The sequence below is a fragment of the Nannobrachium achirus genome (assembly GCF_963921795.1).
Source record: "Nannobrachium achirus genome assembly, chromosome: 5".
Taxonomy (NCBI): Eukaryota; Metazoa; Chordata; class Actinopteri; order Myctophiformes; family Myctophidae; genus Nannobrachium; species Nannobrachium achirus.
In genome coordinates, this window is record NC_137814.1 from 55,214,899 (window position 1) to 55,234,999 (window position 20,101).

Below are 20,101 nucleotides of genomic sequence, written 5' to 3' on the forward strand. Positions count from 1 at the left end.
AACAATATTTGTCCTACATTAGTTAGCGATATCAATGTTATGCTTTACGGCGTTATGTGGACTTCAAACCTAGTCACATATTAGCGCTAATCATTACATTGTTACTTTACAGCATCTTTTGCCATATTACAGTAATGGTACATAAATATATAAATATTTCCACCAAAGATGCAGTATGTCACAAGGAAACATTTTTTAACCACTTCCTATTCTGGGGTGAACATTCCCCTGAAAATACAGTTTAACTCGGTCTGTTTTACTATGTATAGATTGTCTACGGTTAAAATTAAGTGACATTGATACATTTGAAATATTATCAAAGTATTTGGACTTGGTTCAAGGCACCCTAGGGTGCCACGGCACACACTTTGAGAAGCCCTTTGTTTGGTGTGACTGGTGTCATGCCAGACCACTGAACAGGTGTTGGAGCATTGGTGGCCCATAGATATGCCCCTTAGTAGGGTCTGTAGCAACTCATAATGTAATAACTGCTCATAATGTAATAAGGGCTCATTATGTAATAAAAAAATGTAATAAAAACTCATAATGTAATAATCAGCTCATAATGTAATAAAAAAAACGAGCGCATAACGTAATAACAGCTTTTTCAATAATGTAATAATGTAATAATGTGTTACATTAAGAACCTCCACATAGGAGGCTCATAATGTAATAAAACTTAATAATGTAATAATGTATTTTTATTACGTTATGAGCTGATTATTACATTATGAGCTTTTATTACATTTTAATTATTACATTATGCACTTGTTTTTTATTACATTATGAGCTGATTATTACATTATGAGTTTTTATTACATTTCTTATTACATTATGAGCTCTTATTACATATGAGCCGTTATTACATTATTGGTTGCTACACACCCTGCCAACTTTGTTGATGAAGAATGGAGAAACTATCTGCTAAACATGCAGCAAATGAATACCTATGGCAGGGGTGCCCAAACTTTTTTCAAAGGGGGCCACATTAGAAAATATTAAAACACCCAAGGGCCGACTATATCTCCTGACTAAATTTACTTTCGGTAGGACCATAACAACCCCAGTCTCATACTGTAGTGTACATATGCATCGCAATTACAATATTTAATATCAATGGTCTTGTGCCAGGTGTGTGCTCTGAACAAAACACAAATAACTCACAATACCAAATGTAACCAGAGATGCAAGGTAAAAAATACAACATTTGTCCCCTTCAGAATGAGAAAACAGGGAACATGGAATCCTGTCAAATTATACTGTAAAATGTTCTTGTTTGACGGTGCTGGCGGGCCGTTTATAGTACAATTTAGGAATGAAGTAGCGGGCCGCATACAATTTGTCATCGGGCCGCATTTGGCCCCCGGGCCGCACTTTGGACACCCCTGACCTATGGGGATCATTTAACTGTACAACGAATATCCACAATGTTCAACGTACAGTTCGTGATTGCGACCGTAGGTCGCACTTACTACAGAAAGCTGCTCGAGGTGTCCGTCTGTCCGTCCGTCCGTCCGTCCGTCACACACGTCACACGTCACACTTTTGCCCTGCTCATATCTCCGCAACCGTTGCCCCGATCCATGCCAGATTTTGCACACACACTCCTTACCTGCCAAACTACAACCTCCAAGGACCCCCGGAGCTCCAGGGACCCCCAGCTCCCTCGGGGACCCCCAAGTGTAAAAAATGAGCACATGTCCAAAAATTACCAAATGACCACCACAACGGGGCTGCTCACGGGGCATTCCCGGGGACCACCCACTCCTGGTGCTCCAGAACGGATGCAAAAGTGGTGGCGCCCCCAGTGGAGGACCCCCTGCCACTGCAGCTCACATAAAATGCCGTAACTCGGGCTAGGAGCGACCGGGAGAGCCGGGGCCGGTACCTATTCGTCCGCCTTGGTGGCGCGGAGACCCCACCCCTCATTTCTCACATGGCCCTCTAGCGCCACCATGAGGCCGATTCAGATTTTGCCCTAAAATCACGAAAATCACTACACAGTATGTCTACACTCATGTCATCAACATGGATCAGGAAGATTTTGGAAAAACACATTTTTGCTCTATTTGTGGAGATAAGTGACCTACGGTCGCTTATCTCCCGATTAGGGAGTCTTACTGGTGTATCGACACTGGTGTTGATGCAACATCGATAACACACACTTAATTCAAAGAGTCCAGGAAGCAGAGGAGAGCGCACCACTTCGATCTGTCCAGACTTAGGACCAGAGTGAGGTACAGGTCAGGGCCAAGGTGAGGTACTGGGTCAGGGCCAGAGTGAGGTACAGGTCAGGGCCAGAGTGAGGTACTGGGTCAGGGCCAGAGTGAGGTACCTGGTCAGGGCCACAGTGAGGGCCAGACTTGGGGCGAGAGTGAGGGCCAGATCGAAGTTGTTCTCTCCTCTGCTTCCTGGACTCTTTGAATCAAGTGTGTGACTGGTCCATCAAGGCTTACATAATGGTCCCCATGACCTTCGGCAAAGTGGCCCAGAACTAGCAATGGCAGACTGTCGTCATACTGACCACATGGGGATATTATCGATGTTGCATCAACACCCAGTGTCGATACAATCACGAACTGTACGTTGAACATTGTGGATGCTCTTTGTATAGTTAATGGTTCTACACCATGCTTTTAAAAATAACGTAATAATTTAAAAATAATATAACATTGTTTGTGTCCCCAAAAAAAAACGTTTTTCAAAAGGTTTGAGGCTAAATTACCACTCCTGAATACAGAGCCCCTGTCATTTCTGCCTGGCTTTCAGAGCATTTTCAGCTGCAGTACCACCTTGTCCTGAGTGGGAGGACTGCGCTATTGAACCAATTTTGGCCCCACACTCCTCCCCACCTCCTGCTCAGCAGGCCTGCCCACCCCTCCCCAACCCTCTCCCAGCTCCTCCTGCCTCCTTCTCAGGCCTGCCCACCCCTCCCCAACCCCACTCAGCACACAATCGGACCTAAAATCAGACAGCCCGTTCTGAAACCTGCTTCCATAGATCTGCCCATAAACTGAGAAAGACACAATGGTCAGAAATAGGACTTTGTGAGGATAGAACCTGCTGGTGGGACACCCAAAAAAATACATTAAAAATTGGAAAAATGAAAATTCATGGTGTATTCCCTTTAAATGGTCCCTATATGTATTCATTTGCTTCATGTTTAGCAGACAGTTGCTCCATTCTTCATCAACAAAGTTGGCAAGGTTTGTTACCCGCAACCAATAATGTAATAACAGCTCATAATGTAATATTTTTTTTTATAAAAACTCATAATGTAATAATCAGCTCATAATGTAATAAAAAACTAGCTCATAATGTAATAATTAAAATTAAAATGTAATAAAAGCTCATAATGTAATAATCAGTTCATAATGTAATAAAAAATACATTATTACATTATGAAGTTGTATTACATTATGAGCCTCCTATGTGGAGGTTCTTAATGTAACACATTATTACATTATTACATTATTGAAAAATCTGTTATTACGTTATGCGCTCGTTTTTTATTACATTATGAGCTGATTATTACATTATGAGTTTTTATTAAAACATTTTTATTACATTATGAGCCCTTATTACATTATGAGCAGTTATTACATTATGAGTTGCTACAGGGTCTCAAACCAAGATTCTGTGACCATCCTCTGGCAAGGATGGTTTGATGATTGATTTGACCTCTATGGACCCTTTATAAAAGATTTAGCCCCCATGTCCCTCGCAAAAATCCCAGCATTTTTTGCTAGAGGGCCAAATTCAAAATGGCGTCCGGCGCCTTCGTTAAAAATGAACGTTTGATCCAGATGACCGAGAATCATGTATGAAGACACTTTTTCATACAAGTCACCCATGAGGATTCCAAATCTGACACCATTTTAATCATAAGACCTTGTTTAATTAGCATAATGCATGTTTAATTATCATATATTGTGCATATATAACAACTCAAAGTAAACACTTGGTAATGTTCTGTTCTGTGTTATTCCAAGTACTTATTTTTACTAATATTATTATTCCTGCACATCTGACCACTACTGAAGCAGTACATATTCCAATAAAGTGCTCTTTGTTCATGTAATAAGCTAGTAGGTCCATAAAAAATGTTTCTATATATCAATTATTATGACTTCAACTTCTAGACCACATGCTTGGAAAACAATGGTCACATACCAAACCTTTCACAGTTGATCCCAAAGTAATTTGTCCTGTAGAATCAATTTCTACATTTTTTGTATTGTGCATATTTAATTAGATAATCTTCTTATTTATCAAATTAGTGTAAATAAGCTAAACCAATATAAGTGGTATTTATGGCACAAAATATTATAATTGTTATCAGATATGCACTCAGGAGAAGACCCTGTCCAACGTGCAGACTGGAGGCACAATCCAGGACACCAATAACAATGTTGTCTGCAACTCAGAGAAAGTGGGGAGCAGTGGGGTATAGCAGTAATTCAAACACATCAATCTGGATCAGAGCTGAAATGTCTTCGAAACGATTCTCTGGGAAGAGGCAGAGAAAGAGCTGGATGCCAGTGAGAAGAGGGTGACGTACTGTACCAGTTTATATCTCAGAAGATGCCACCCTTTCCTACTGGCCTGAAGGCCAGTTCAGCCAATGAGTCCATGCAGTCTGAGTGGGATACAGGGAGCAATGACTCTGCATTGGGAATCCCACTGGTAGTTCTGGATGAGGTGCCATGTTACCTAACCTAATGGAAATGGGCCAATCAGCATCTACTGCCTCCAGGTTGAAATAGCAGATCAACCCAATGGGTGGTCTGTCTGAGAATAAAACATCTGCCAACCTTGCCTTGGCATCTGGTCTGAGGTGCCTCAGACCAAGCCTCAGACCAGAGGAGCCTTTGGCCAGTCTGCCTTTGAGGATGGCAAAAGAGGTGGAGAAAAATAGAGCATGGGAGCATAAGCCATCAGGCTAAATGGACTAATCCAATGCAGCTATCACAATTTGTATAATATTCACGAGGAATTGGTGACACAAGCCTTTGTTCAAGGACTCCTTCCTGGCCATTTTGGATACCCATGCCCCATTGCCCCAATGTCCTCGAGGAAGCAGAATGTTACCATCCTTGTTTAGACTGACCTTGCCAACATCAGACAAGCCAAGTGTGGTGGACGATGATGGGGACACTGAAGAGCCATTACAGCAGGAGCCACACCCCAGTCTCTACCAGTCAGTCACAAGAGACACTGGATAGACAGAAGAAAGGTCTATGCTCTGGCTGCTACCAATGTGGGGAACCAGCTGGACTGTTCCCTGCGTGATCTACAGTGGCACTTTTGGACAAAGACAACAATGTATACTACACGCGGTGGACCAGCCTCACTGGAATCAACAGATTGATGTATCATTGTGTCAAACATAGCTCGCAGAAATATTTGAGGAGGTCTAAACTGCAAGCAAATATCTTGAAACAATATTTTAAGCTAGATAGAATATCCCAAACCAGAGGACAATGGCTGGCAGGAACAATTTATTATACAGTAGCTCATCAACACACACACACACACACACACACACACACACACACACACACACACACACACACACACACACACACACACACACACACACGTAATATCTGATAACAATACTAGGCCGATGTTGTGCCCTAAATACCACATATATATGTCTATAGTACCTACACAATTTGTTATGCTTATTTACGCTAATTTGCTCAAACAAGCATATTGTGTCATTAAATATGCACAATACAAAAATATAGAAATTGATTCGTGAGAAGTTTGGTATTTGATTCTTTTTTTTTTTTCCAAACATGTGGTCTAAAAGTCATAATAATTGATGTACAGAAAAGAAATATGGACATACTAGCTTATTACATGAACAAAGAGCACTTTATTGGAATATTTACTGCTTCAGTAGTGGTCAGATGTGCAGGAATAATAATAATATTTGTAAAAATAAGTACTTGGAATAACACAGAACAGAAAATGACCACGTTTGCTTGGAGTTGTTACTTATGCATAATATATGCTAATTAAACAAGGTCTTCTGATTCAAATGGGGTCAGATTTGGAATCCTCATGGGTGACTTGTATGAAAAAGTGTCTTCATACATGATTCTCGGTCATCTGGATCAAAAGTTCATTTTTAACGAAGGCGCCGGACGCCATTTTGAATTTGGCCCTCTAGCAAAAAATGCTGGGATTTTTGCGAGGGACATGGGGGCTAAATCTTTTATAAAGGGTCCATAGAGGTCAAATCAATCATCAAACCATCCTTGCCAGAGGATGGTCACAGAACCTGGGTTTGAGACCCTGCTACCTGGTTAGGTGTTACTATTCTAATTGACAGAGCCCTGAACAGTGTTTGCGACTTGGTGTGGCTCGGAGCAAAAGTGTGCCTGTAGCAGGGGCCCCCTACTACAGTCCATATACAGTACACAGGGAAGTGCTGGCCGTTGGGAAAAGCGGGACAACTCCCGAACGGCCGGTTCATTCCCGGCCATTAGGAAAAAAATTAAAATAAAATGTTGGCCTTCGTTCCATTTTGGGGGATGGGCGGCCAACAAAGTAAATCGTCACTGTCGGGCTCGAAGTTTCAAATGTATACATTTTTTCGCAAAGCAAAGCCCTGCTTCATCATACAAGGCCTTTGCACAAAAGTAGTGAAAACATCAGATCTAAAAGCACACAACGCCTCGCACCACGAGGCGTTGTGTGCTTGTAGATCGGCTGTTTTCATAGTTTAAATCATTTTTAAAATGGTTTTGGTCATACAAGGTTTCCACCCGACAACAACGAAATATAACTCATGTAATTGGCCCACTGGCTTGTCACTTGTCATGATCTGAAATGGCAAATCTTTGAGTAGCAGCAGCGCTATAGAGAGAGATCTCTCTCTATAGCGCGCAATGAGGGCCTCTCCAACTATTTTTCCCGGGCTGCATCAGGGGCCCAGCACGTCCCTGACAGTACATGTATGCTTTGTGCTTCATCTCTCTCTCTCTCTCAGCTGAGGGGTCATTGGCCTGAAAAATGTTGAAGACCCCTGCTCTGAGCAATTTTAACATAGGATAGGATAGGATTATAGCTAAACAACACTGTACTCAGTGGTTTACTCACATTTCTCCAGCTTATGCAGGTAAACAGAGTCTGATGTAAAATCAATGTCCAGGGGTTCAGCAGCAACCGGGCCTTGGTCTGGGAACAGACAAAATGAAAGTCAAAGGGATAGATCAGGTGGTGTTTTTCTTTGGGTATCTGACTGTGATCAGTAGCAGTGTGACCTGGTTGATGATAATGATGCTTACCCTTCCAAATGCTTGTGACAGCAGTCAGGAGTTGTTCTCTGATGTCTCTGGAGTCTGTTAGTTTCTCCTCTGGGTCAAAGGTCACACCACCAGCGGACTGGATTGTCGACGCACGGCTCTGGCTTCTTTGCAGTGAATTATAAGCCTGAAAGATCCGTAAACACAGGGGTGGTACTTCTCATTACACAAGTTTGACCCAATATTTGCCTCACAACCAAGGGTCATCGCCATACTGGCTTGTGGTGTCCAGTTTTGTCAAAATGCAGTTTTTGCCATGGACATAAATTACAAAATCAGAAGACAAACACAAGCCTTTAATGACCATTAAGGTCTGTAACTCTGACAGTGTACAAATGACACCATGGTGCGTTCATGGAGCCGTTGACAATACGTAAAAACACTGAAAAACCATGGCAGAAGTATATCATATAATTAAATATTGTTTTTATTTTTATTCACAGAATCAAAGGTTTAATGGTTATGATTCATGGCTTGATTCTAGGCGTAAAATAATTGATATACATATTTGTGTAAATCTGGAAAAAAAGTAATGACTGGCTTTTTTAGTGGCACCAGAAAACCACACTAACTGCTGTGAACTTTAGTATCTAGTTGAGATTTTCACTGACGAAAAGGAAATAAAAACTAAGCTAACAAACTTTCGTCAACAAATAAATACTAGACTAGAATGTTAGGGAGGGACTGGAAAGGTTTGCTTTCATCCCCCCGAACCCTCCAAACGGGAGTCGCCCAGGGATCCGTACTTGGCCCTCTGCTGTTCTCTCTGTACACCAAATCCCTTGGTGCTGTAATCTCTGCTCACAACTCACAATCTATCATATCACTGCTATGCTGATGACACTCAACTGTTTTTGTCCTTCCCCCCTTCTGCCACCCAGGTGGAAGAGCGCATTGCTGCATGTCTGGCCGACATCTCACAGTGGATGTCAGCCCACCACCTCAAGCTGAACCCGGACAAGACGGAGCTACTCTTCTTCCCAGCTAAGTCTTGCCCCATGCAAGATCTCACTATTTCCATAGATAATGCATTGGTGACTTCAGTTCCTACTGCTAGAAACCTTGGTGTGGTCCTGGACAGCCAGCTATCATTCAAGGCACATATTGCATCAGTCACCCGGTCCTGTAGGTTCACACTCTATAACATCCGTAAAATCAGACGGATGTCTGAGTTCCTCACCCAGGAGGCAGCGCAGCTCCTCATTTAGACATCTGTCATATCAAAACTTGACTATTGTAACTCTCTCCTCACTGGTCTCCCGGCATGTGCACTTAAACCTCTCCAACTGATCAAAAATGCCGCGGCACGACTGGTCTTCAACCAGCCTAAGTTCTCACATGTCTCTCCCCTTCTCCGCAGCCTCCACTGGCTCCCGGTTGCGGCCCGCATGGAATACAAAACACTGATGCTGACCTTCAAGGCAGCCAAAGGTATGGCTCCTCCATACCTCCAAAACCTGATCAACCCCTACACCCCCACTCGTTCACTTAGATCAGCCAACACAGGGATGCTGACCGAACCCTCGCTAAAAACTCCAGGGCAAAAATCCACTCGTCCAAGACAGTTTGCCCTCTTGGCTCCCAAGTTGTGGAATAAACTCCCTGTCGCACTTAGAACAACGGACTCACTCGCTACCTTTCGCCTTTCGGACTGAAGACTCACCTTTTCAGACTCCACCTAAACCCTTAGCACTACAGTAAAATCAATGACCATACATGAAGCTAGTCAGCATTTGTTTTAGTTTTTTAGGTTTCTTTAGAACTTTGATTATATTGTGTTTTCTCTAGATAGATATCCATAACATTGTTATATTGCTGTTAATGTACTGACCTATTATCTTGTTTATTATTGTGATGTTGTATCTGCTTATTGTAAGTCGCTTTGGATTAAAAGCGTCTGCTAAATGCCTAAACTGTAAACTGTAAACTGACTAGTGGAGAGGAGATCCAGTAGAACTAAAAGACAAGCCTCGACGCAGTGACATACAAATTTGCTGTCAAAATGAACAGGGTGCTATGGCTGTTATAAGTTGAGAACTCCCACCTGCATCAGTGTGCTGGGGTCGGTGCTTTTCAGGACGGCATCCATGTTGGACACCGTATCTTCCAGGGTTTGGCACGTGGCCTCCATCTTTGCGACCTCACTCTGGGCTTTCTGCAGCAGCCTTTTCTCCTTCTCTTCCACGGACGCCATCAGCCGCCTCTTCACGTCAGTGAAGGCAGACATTAGTCTGGAGAAATCAACCTCCAACTCCTCTTTCTGAAGCTTGGCTGACTCCTAAAGCAAGAGATGGGATTGAAACATTTATTTGTATACTACAAATAATGCTTTAGAAGTTACATTATGCTGAACACACAGCAATGAAGACACAGGACCAAGCAAGAAACAAATGTGAAGAATATCACTTCCTTGTCAGTACAATCTAAACCAGAAATTGATCATCACTAGAGGTTCGTGGCCCTTCGGTCCGCTCACATCTAGAGATTGCGCCTGCTTCGCAGGCGCTCACAGCTACGTTGCAGCAGTGATCCAACTGATAAGGCCCTGCAACGCCTACTGCGTGGGGGCCCAGTCCGGCCCTGCAACGCATTCTGTGTGAGGGCCCAGTCCGGCCCTGCACCACCTACTGTGTGGGGGCCCATTCCGGCCCTGCAACGCCTACTGTGTGGGGGCCCAGCCTGGCCCTGTACCACCTACTGTATGGGGGCCCAGTCCGGCCTGTTCGAAGTGGAGCGGTGAATCTGAGCAGCTATACCCTGTGTGTGTACTGTACTGTACTGTACTGTACTGTACTGTACTGTACTGTACCGTAACTTACTGTACTGTACCTTACTGTACTGTACTGTACCTTACTGTAGTGTACCTTACTGTACTTTACTGTAACTTACTGTGCCTTACTGTGTTGTACTGTATGTACCCTACCTTACTGTGCTGTACTGTACCCTACCTTACTGTACTTTACCGTACTGTACTGTACCTTACTGTGCTGTACTGTACTGTACCTTACTGTACCTTACTGTACTGTACTGTACTTCGCAGTACTCTACTGTACCTTACTGTACTGTACACTACTGTACCTTACTGTACTTTACCTTACTCTACTGTACTCTACTGTACTTTACTGTACCTTACTGTACTGTACTTTACTGTACTCTGCTGTACTTACTGTACTGTACTCTACTGTACCGTACTGTATTGTACCTTACTGTACTGTACTTTAATGTACTCTACTGTACCTTACTGTACTGTACTTTAATGTACTGTACTTTAATGTACTCTACTGTACCTTACTATACCTTACTGTACTGTACTTTACTGTACCTGACTGTACCTTACTGTACTGTAATTTAATGTACTCAACTGTACTCTACTTTACCTTACTGTACTTTACTGTACTCTACTGTACCTGACTGTACTGTATTGTACTGTACTGTACTTTACTGTACTCTACTGTACTTTGCTGTACTCTACTGTACCCTGCTGTACTGTATCTTACTGTACTGTACTCTACTGTACCTTACTGTACTGTACTCTACTGTACCTTGCTGTACTGTACATATTCTGTGTTCTATATCTATGAATTTTATGTGTTCTAGATCTATGAATTATATGATCTAGAACTATGTTTTTGATTCTATAGCGTTCTCTCTCTCTCTCTCTCTCTCTCTCTCTCTCTCTCTCTCTGTGCATCTGACCCCCCCCCCCCTTCCCTCTTGTAACCTGAGACTTTTGTGATGATTATGACACTTCGCTATATCTATGAATTTTATGTGTTCTAGATCTATGAATTCTTTGTTCTAGATCTATGTTTTTGATTCTATAGTGTTCTAGATCTCTCTCTCTCTCTCTCTCTCTCTCTCTCTCTCCCCCCCTGTGCATCTGACCCCCCCCCCCCCCCTTCCCTCTTGTAACCTGAGACTTTGCACTTTGTGGGGAGAGGGTGGGAGAGAGAACTATGTGCGTCACTCTCTTTGAAATGGCAAATGATTAAAAAGATGAAATTGCCTTACCTTAAATGCGTCCGTGTTCATCTGAGCTTTGAGAACGTCCATCTTTACGTTGCGTGCGACGTTTGCTGTCCTAATCTTCTCGTTTCGTAGCATTATCTATTAAAGTACATGATGATGAAAGGGACACAACTCAACACAACTTGTTTCCATTCTGAAGAAACGAAACTTAATGGACCAGTGATGCTGCGTGCAAAGGCGCCCAGTCCCACGTGTGCGGGTTTCCCAACTGGTCTTGGGCCTAAAGCTAGATGCAGAATGGACCCAAATTTAGAGTGAAGATTTTTAAATCAAATTTTTGCTTCTGGGGCTGGGGGTCTGGAACAAATATCATTTGGGGGTCCTTGATATGACAAAGTTTGAGGACCACTGATAAAGCAAGACATTTTAGAATCGGCCTATATCAGTGCAAGGACCCCCACAATTATATGTATTTGGCCGCGGACCCCCTCATCTCAAAATATCTTTGTTCCAGCCAGGGACCCCCAGAAGCAAATATTTGCGTTAAAAATGTAAATGTTCACTCTGAATTTGGGTCTTGCCTTAAGCTAGATGCAGAATAGATACACACAGCTCAGACCTGTTGGCAAACGAAATTGGTCTCCCCAGTCCCATGCCATGTCACCAGAAGAATACCAGAACATGTTTTGTGCACTTAATTCACAAATAAATACAAAGTTTTACACAACATTAGCAGTGTCTTAGCCGCCCTTCACTATATATAGGTTATAATAGGTCTATTTTATTTTATTTCCTACCTTCATTTGTGGAATCTGCTCAACAGCTGGCACAATTCGGTGTGCCTTGTGGTGAGCAGCACATTTGCCACACAAGAGAGCGTTGTCTTCCACGCAGAAAAGACTCATCTCTGTTTGGGGATGTCGAGAACACACGACTTTGTTCTGTCTGGGTGCGGGTGGTGCCATCAGTGCAGGAGTCCCAGTCTGCCGTGGCCGGGGACGGCGCACGGCAACTGGCCTGGCATCTGGCCCTAAGTCCGACATCAGTTGCTTCATCTGCCTCACGGCACTGCCGTCTGGACGTGGCTGGTCCTGCAGCAGCAGCCTGCTGGTCAGCAGAGCAACACAGCTGTCAGGACACGCAGGACACTGGCCCCGGTCATCATGGGTGCAGCCCGGGCACAGGGAGTGCCCGCATGAGTGCAGAGTTACCGCGGACGTGCTCGATAGACAGACGGAGCAGGTCATCTCCTCCAGAGGAGCCCCGCGTGTCGCCATGTTCCTCTCGACTCGAGAGACGAGTGAAGTGAAGGACTCTTCTTATTAGCCTGCCTATTATAACGGCCTATGGTGAAGATTCTGAAGAATCGAAACTTATGATGGGGGGCGGGACGAATCTGATAGACAGTCATTATATTATTCTCCACCACAGGATTCTGAAGAATCGAAACTTATGATGAAGAAGGAAGGGAGGGAGGGACCGATCCTGAAATAGTATTCTATTGTTCTCGGGCAGGGGTGATTTGGTTATAAGAAAATACGTGTTTTTGTTTGTTTTATGTTTAAGGTTAAAGCTAGGCTATATTCTGATAGTAATCATTGCTGTATAGGCTATAGAGTAGCCAATCATATAGGCTGCCTATAGGTTACTATCAGAATAGACTGGGAGACACCTGTTATAACAGGTACGTGCCTCCCTGTCTCTCCATCTCTTTAATAATAAACAGAAAACTACATTTTCAGGCAGGTGACAACATCTCAGCCAGTCAGGAGAGAAAAGGCCTACCCATTTTTTTCAGCCTAGTTTTTATAGTGTCCCAGTTCCAATATTGCTCATTATGCTTTGAGTAGCACTGTCAGAATATAGTGCTAATTTAACCTTTAAATACAAAATCCTTTTACAAGCTCACAATGTGTCGATTCGGCAAAATCGTAAAATATAGGTCTATATATTAGGACCACAATGGAAACAAGTCTGTTCGTTCGACAAATACATATTTCGATTTTGATGGTAGGCCTACTTGACATGAAAATGTTTGAGAACCACATGGTTCAAACAACATTTAGGAAACTACTAGACCCTACTACTAAATAAGAAACTACACTTGAGAACACCCTGACGTCTGAATCATACATCTCCACACTATATGTCTCTGTCTCAGTCAATCATAGCACATGTCCCTGATGGAATGGATTATTATATTCCATATGAATAGACAGTTTCCCCCAAAATGATTGAATTCACTCCCACACAATAATAAATGAGACCACACAGTGCAAGTCCGGGTTTTTCTCTTACTGTATATTAAATCAATGAGCATACAAAATAGATGTCCAGTACAGTACAATAAACATGTGTCTCTTTTCTTTCTCAATCTGAATCTTCATACAATGTAACATCAGTTCACAAATATACTTCAGTAGGTACAGGGAAAATAGATTTGTCAAGCATTCATTGGACAGTTAAAACATAACAATGGATCATGAGATGGTGTTGTGACTGAGTCTCGTGAACTCAGAAAGGATGTAGAATGTTTTGGCTTCTCATTATCCAGTGTCCGGGACACTTTGACATTTCGCTGGTCAATCTCTCTGTCCCTGTAGTGGGGCAGATTCTCATCACGTGCATTAGTTATCAGATCAAAACAAAATAACCTTGTCACTTGTAACACTGAAGTTGGTGTTTTAAATATAATAGATGTTAAAATGTTTTTTAACCCAACAATTCCGCCCTAAAACAACAGCTGAAGGAGTTAAAGTGTCGACCCTAGAACCCCAAACAAATGCTGCCAAAGGGACAGAGAACTTATGGTTCACTATCAGCCAAATATTTAATTAAACTCTTTTCGATAGCAGGGTCAAAGAACTGTATATTTCCAAAGGTATTTAAATCAGAACATCTAATAATTGAATCACAATAGGTACAAATATTTTGATAACTTTTAAAAGTAGAGCTAAAAGAAAAATATAGCTGTATTTTCTTAATTATTAATTATTATTATATATTATTATTAATTTTTTTTTTTACAAAGGTTCAATGTCCCAAGGTTTGTTGAAAAATTCCCCATGCGATCAGGCGAGTCAAAACACATCAACACGTTCCCAAGTCATAGTTATAATTTAGGGCTTTACAGTCAAAACAAGACGAACTTGACTCTTCATCATTTGTTTACTTTAACAAGACAAAAGAATTTGGGTTAAAGGAGACAGCATTCTGGTTTTGCCTACCCTAGTAAACTAGACTCCTCTGGTCTGTCTACAGGGCTAGGTTTGACGCAGAACCAGCCGTGGGGGCCATAATTTCCTGCCCATCCCCGATTACCTTATGTAAGGTGTTCGTCCCTTGACATGGGGAGATGTCGGAAACCGGAACCTCCTTAAGCCAAGTGTTCCTTCCTTTTTACCCTTAAGGTTAGTTATTGGCTGCTTTTGTCCGAGTCAATTTCTGTAAGAAAACACTTTACAGCGGGAAAAACGTGTGTAATGTCTTTTGATACTCACGAAATACCATATAGAATTTCAACTTCCTTTTGACATTTCTCCTTTGGACAGACAATGAGGGTGTCTGTCAAATCATTCTCAATTATCATCGAAATATCTTATCTGTAAGACAAAGGAAAAGAAAAGACAAGAAACAATCAATCAATACTGTAAGTAGTAGGTTGTGGGTAATAGAGTTTTTTTTAAATGTTTAACATCATAATGATTCCCAGAACAGAAATTAAACAAAATACTTTACAAAATACTTTAGACCGTATCAAACATTAAACAAGGGAATGTTGTTATTAACTGGAAGAGAGCAGGTCTAAATAATCTCTCACACACAGACCATCTGTCCTTGAAGGCTACACATGTCTTCTAGCCACACATACGCACACGTACGCACACGCAAGCAGAGACAAGAGTGGGAGAGAAAGTGGGAAGTTGATAAGGTAGTTAAAATCAATTAATGTTATAGAAAATCAAGTTAAATTCAAAATCAATGTAAAATCACTGTAAAATCAGACAAACAGATAATAGGCAATCAGATAAACTCCCCCCTTGAACACACAATGTCCATTGTGTGTGAAAACATTAAAGCATAAATGAACTTTTAAATGAAATGATTTTTTTTTTCTTTTTTTTTTTATAATCAATAATCATACAATTAATTAATAATCTTTAATAATAATCCTTTTTTTTTTTTTTTTTTTTATACTGAATCCAACTACTGTACTGTATGATCCTAACATGGCCTAAGATGGGCTGGCTAAAACAATCAAAAGTGGGCTGTCTACTAGGGCCAAACACTCTGTGCCCGTCGTCCCCGCAGACAGCATACCCTACCAAAATAAATCAAAGAAGGTAAACTGACAAATTAAACCAAAACTATACTAAACCAGCCCATTTTTTTTATTTTTATTGTTAACAATAATTAATACTATTCAAAGAGAGTAGTCAATAATTAATACTATTAGAATGAAGGTTACCGCCCTTAGAAACTTTGTGGCTGCAGCGATGTGGTCTGGTTGCAGCGGGCGTGTCACACCATAGAGTTCCATCAAGGGTCAGAAAGGCCAGGGAAAGGCAGCCATGGTTCTGCTCCGCCCTGGACTCCAACAACTGCAGGCTCTATGAGTGGAGAACTGACAACAATACTAAATTAGGCACGAAATGCAACTACTAGGGTTGGCACCGTGATCAGCCGATCAACGGGGTGCCACACATCTGAAGTGTCAGTAGTAAGTAGTCATTATCATAATCATCAACAATAGCCAAGTTATCTGGGTGGCATACGTGGGTGGCCCAATGGGCCTTTATCTAGTCATGATTGTACTTGTACCTGACCTGACTCAGTTGGGGGACCGGGACCCTGTGTAGCAGGGTTCTGCTGCTGTTGGGCCTGCCACTTCTTTCCACAGCTGAAACAGGTGATTGTGTGTGTATTGTTCTGGGCCCTGTTAGTGTTTGTGTTGATGTTGTTACCTTGACTCTGTCCTTCAGGTCCATTCCCGGCTGGGGGATCCCGCTGATCACCACTGGGACCCCTCTTCGGGTTATGTGTTCGGTGGAGTGTCACTTGTCCATCATCCGACATTACGGCTCGCAACTTAACTAGTGGCTTGGGCTCTGGAACGATGTCGTTGTAATACCTGGCTAGTATTGTGATCTCATCTGTCGTTCTCAATCTCCATAGCGGGTCATGCATAATGATCGCCTGTCTCAAATGGGGGCGTAAAGCGTCAATCAAAAGCTGATTAAGCACACTAGCATATCCTGGCAGCCCTTTTGTGAAACCCGAGTGGCGGTCAAACTGAGTGGTGAAGTGATGGACGAAATCAGAGACGTCCTCACCCTGCCTCATCTTAATGTTAGTGATTAAGGAAAAGTCCACGTTACCCCTAACAAGGTCCTTAGCCTGATTAATCATAACCTGTACTGCGGCTTCATGTGGGGCGTTCCTGACCTCACCTGCAGGGTTATTACCTTGGGCCGGCACGGGCCGCATACACTGGTATGGGTGACCGTCTGCCTGTAGCCAAGACCGTCTGCCTGTAGCAGAAATCTGATAAGGAAAAGTTTTAGGTGTGCAACACATAGTAATTAGTTTTTTAACTTCCCAGGTGTCTAGTCTTAGCTCCACAATTTCTGCCTTTACAGATTTTTCCCACTCATCAGGGTTGCTGTGGATATCGGGTAAACGTTCAGCCGTGTCTCGAGCATCCACTGGGTACCAATTACGGTACACAAATGTAATTTTGCCATCCTCTGGGTACGCACTCATCGGGGCCAAAAGAGAATCGTTAATTTGACTAGGTGTGGGTGTGTGAACCTGTTCCCGACGCTCACCTGTGTACACTTTTTCCTTAGTGGGTGTATGGCCATTCTTAGTGGGTGTTGGTTTTGGTGGTTTGCGTGGAACGCCGGGGAGGGGCGGATTCGTGTGGTCAGCGGGATCTCCCAGCTCGACCTGATTACAAGGAGGAGAAAAAACAACTGAGTTATTTAAATCATTGTCACATCTTTCTCCTTCATGTTGCCTCCCCCCTCTCTCTACCCCCTTCCTATCAGATAGAAGTGTAGGTAATGAGGTTTGCATGTCAATGTGATGTCGTGCATTGATACCCCCCTGGCGTGGAGGCCCGTGAGTCACAGCCACAGGTGGGGGAGGTTGTGGTGATGGTGTTCGTCCAGCCGGGCCGACCTCACTGTTGTCCTTCACCTCTGGTGTGGCATGGTGTCGTCCAGCCGGGCCGACCTCACTGTTGTCCTTCACCTCTGGTGTGGCATGGTGTCGTCCAGCCGGGCCGAGCTCACTGTTGTTCGCCCCTGTTCTGGCACGGTGTGAGGAAGGCAGAGGCTGGCTGTCCGATTCTGAAGGCCTCTCCTTTTCTTTTCTCTCCCTCGCTGCCTCTCTTTCTGCAGCCGCCCAGCGCAGCTGCGCCAGAGCGAGAATCCCAAGCCTGGCGACCTCATTTTCGGCTCTCTTCAGACTTTTCCGTTGTGAGATTTTATCGATATGTTGATACAGTACTCCAGAAAATCTCGTCAAGTCCTCAGTCGTGAGAGAGTCATCATATCCGAATTCCTTTCTCCATATGGGCAAAAATGGTGCAATTGTGGGGCACCTAGAAACAACCTGTTTCATTTCCTCATTGTCTATCTTAGCCGTTAAAGCTGTTATCAGTTCATTCTCCAAGCTTTGGAGAGAGGCTTCAAACTCAAAGTTGTTGTTCAGTTTGTAAAGAGGTTGTTTAGATTTCGGCAGGTGTTTTCTGTCTCCCTGTGCATTTCCCATTTTTGAAGCTGGTCGGTTAGGAGGAGGATGAAATCGAAGCTAGTTTGCTTGTCACCTCAGCTGGCGGATTAGACGGAATAAAAAAATAATAAGACTAAAAAAACGAAACACACTAGATAAGACACAACAGGTAAGCGTAAAGCATGAAGATTTCCGTCAGAACGTTCTGTTCTGGAACATAAAGGAAATCTACCAATTAAAATAACCACGCTATTTCTTATGTGATTAAGTGGCTTGAAACAGCCGTATTGGGTTATGCACTGGCCAAGAGATTCTCCCTTCAGAACAATTGCTTTTGTTCTGGGTACACTAAACAAAATCGTGTAAAGATTTCCTTCAGGACAGAAATAACTTTCGTCCTGGCAACACTAAACTGGAGTCTCGTGCTAAATAACACCAACTAATAATATGGACAAGCATGAATCTGTGACCAACAGTCTGCTATGTCCTCAGAACAGGAAACCGCAGTCCCTATTCTGTTACTCAAACGTGCAACAAAAAGCAACAAAACAATAGACTAAAAAAACTTTAAACAATAAAAACGCAGCTTGGGCTAGAGGTAGCAATTCTCTAACTTAGCCGGTACAAATCTTTAAGTACTTGACACATCTGTGATTTACAGTCCAAAAAGGCATGAATAAAATCAAAACTTACACTGTGTGCTTTATACACACTTCTCAAGTCCCATGGTAATTTCTCCGCGCGCAGGAGGAAATACGAGTGGGAGAGAATCCTTTCAGTGATAATCCGTGGGAGTCAGGGGAAATGTCTGATAATATCCTCGGCTGGTTGTTTCTCTAGCAGAGATGAACGAGGACTCCAAAACAAACTGTCCAGCAGTTTATCGAATCCATAAACGTCAACTCAGTAGAAATCCGCAACTGGTTCTAGCAGCGGAAGAGACAAAATGAGTCCAACAAAGTCCCCAATATCTCCTCGGAGCTAATCCGGCAATCGAATGGGCCAATTGATGGAATGGATTATTATATTCCATATGAATAGACAGTTTCCCCCAAAATGATTGAATTCACTCCCACACAATAATAAATGAGACCACACAGTGCAAGTCCGGGTTTTTCTCTTACTGTATATTAAATCAATGAGCATACAAAATAGATGTCCAGTACAGTACAATAAACATGTGTCTCTTTTCTTTCTCAATCTGAATCTTCATACAATGTAACATCAGTTCACAAATATACTTCAGTAGGTACAGGGAAAATAGATTTGTCAAGCATTCATTGGACAGTTAAAACATAACAATGGATCATGAGATGGTGTTGTGACTGAGTCTCGTGAACTCAGAAAGGATGTAGAATGTTTTGGCTTCTCATTATCCAGTGTCCGGGACACTTTGACATTTCGCTGGTCAATCTCTCTGTCCCTGTAGTGGGGCAGATTCTCATCACGTGCATTAGTTATCAGATCAAAACAAAATAACCTTGTCACTTGTAACACTGAAGTTGGTGTTTTAAATATAATAGATGTTAAAATGTTTTTTAACCCAACAGTCCCCCCAAATTATTTTGGAGGGTCCCCAGATGATCAGCTTAATGTGAAACATTGTTTTCTCACTCAAAAGTGAACAAACCAACATAAAGTTTAAGTGAATAGAGGGTATCTGCACATGTCTAAAGTAAGTCATTTACCATGAGAGGGAGTGCGTTGTTGGCTGATTTCGCCTCGTGCCAAAACCCTGAAACAGTGGTAAATCAGCCAACAACCTACGACCTCGAATGGTAAATTGCGCCTTTCTACCACTTTTACCATAAATGAAAGAAAACACAGTTGTAACTTGCAAGGATCAATTGTTTCAGTGGGCGGGGTCCATGAGCCAACTCAAGGTTGTTGAATGATTTACCACTGTTTTAAGCCAATCAACATCAACATTGTTTCAACTGACTGGTTTGCAGACAAGAGCATTTTTAGCCCAGGAATGTTTTTCGTGCAAAACAAATGCTTGCAATGGATTGATCAGAATCATGAAAAAACCCTAGTTTGACCCCTCACATGCTACTTAAAGGACAACTCCTCCC

General features: G+C 42.6%; 1 protein-coding gene across 1 annotated transcript in view; it reads right to left on the bottom strand.

Moving 5' to 3' along the window:
- Positions 1 to 12,565, bottom strand: part of LOC308285195 (E3 ubiquitin-protein ligase TRIM21-like) — a gene marked incomplete at both ends in the record, with an annotated part of 34,789 nt that extends 22,224 nt beyond the window's left edge. The window contains 7 exons of the mRNA XM_080725911.1: positions 4,820 to 4,884; positions 5,092 to 5,157; positions 7,114 to 7,191; positions 7,302 to 7,446; positions 9,364 to 9,597; positions 11,331 to 11,426; positions 12,086 to 12,565. Coding sequence (XP_080582037.1) covers positions 4,820 to 4,884; positions 5,092 to 5,157; positions 7,114 to 7,191; positions 7,302 to 7,446; positions 9,364 to 9,597; positions 11,331 to 11,426; positions 12,086 to 12,565 — 1,164 coding nt within the window. The remainder of the gene's footprint in view (positions 1 to 4,819; positions 4,885 to 5,091; positions 5,158 to 7,113; positions 7,192 to 7,301; positions 7,447 to 9,363; positions 9,598 to 11,330; positions 11,427 to 12,085) is intronic.
- Positions 12,566 to 20,101: the final 7,536 nt, after the last annotated feature.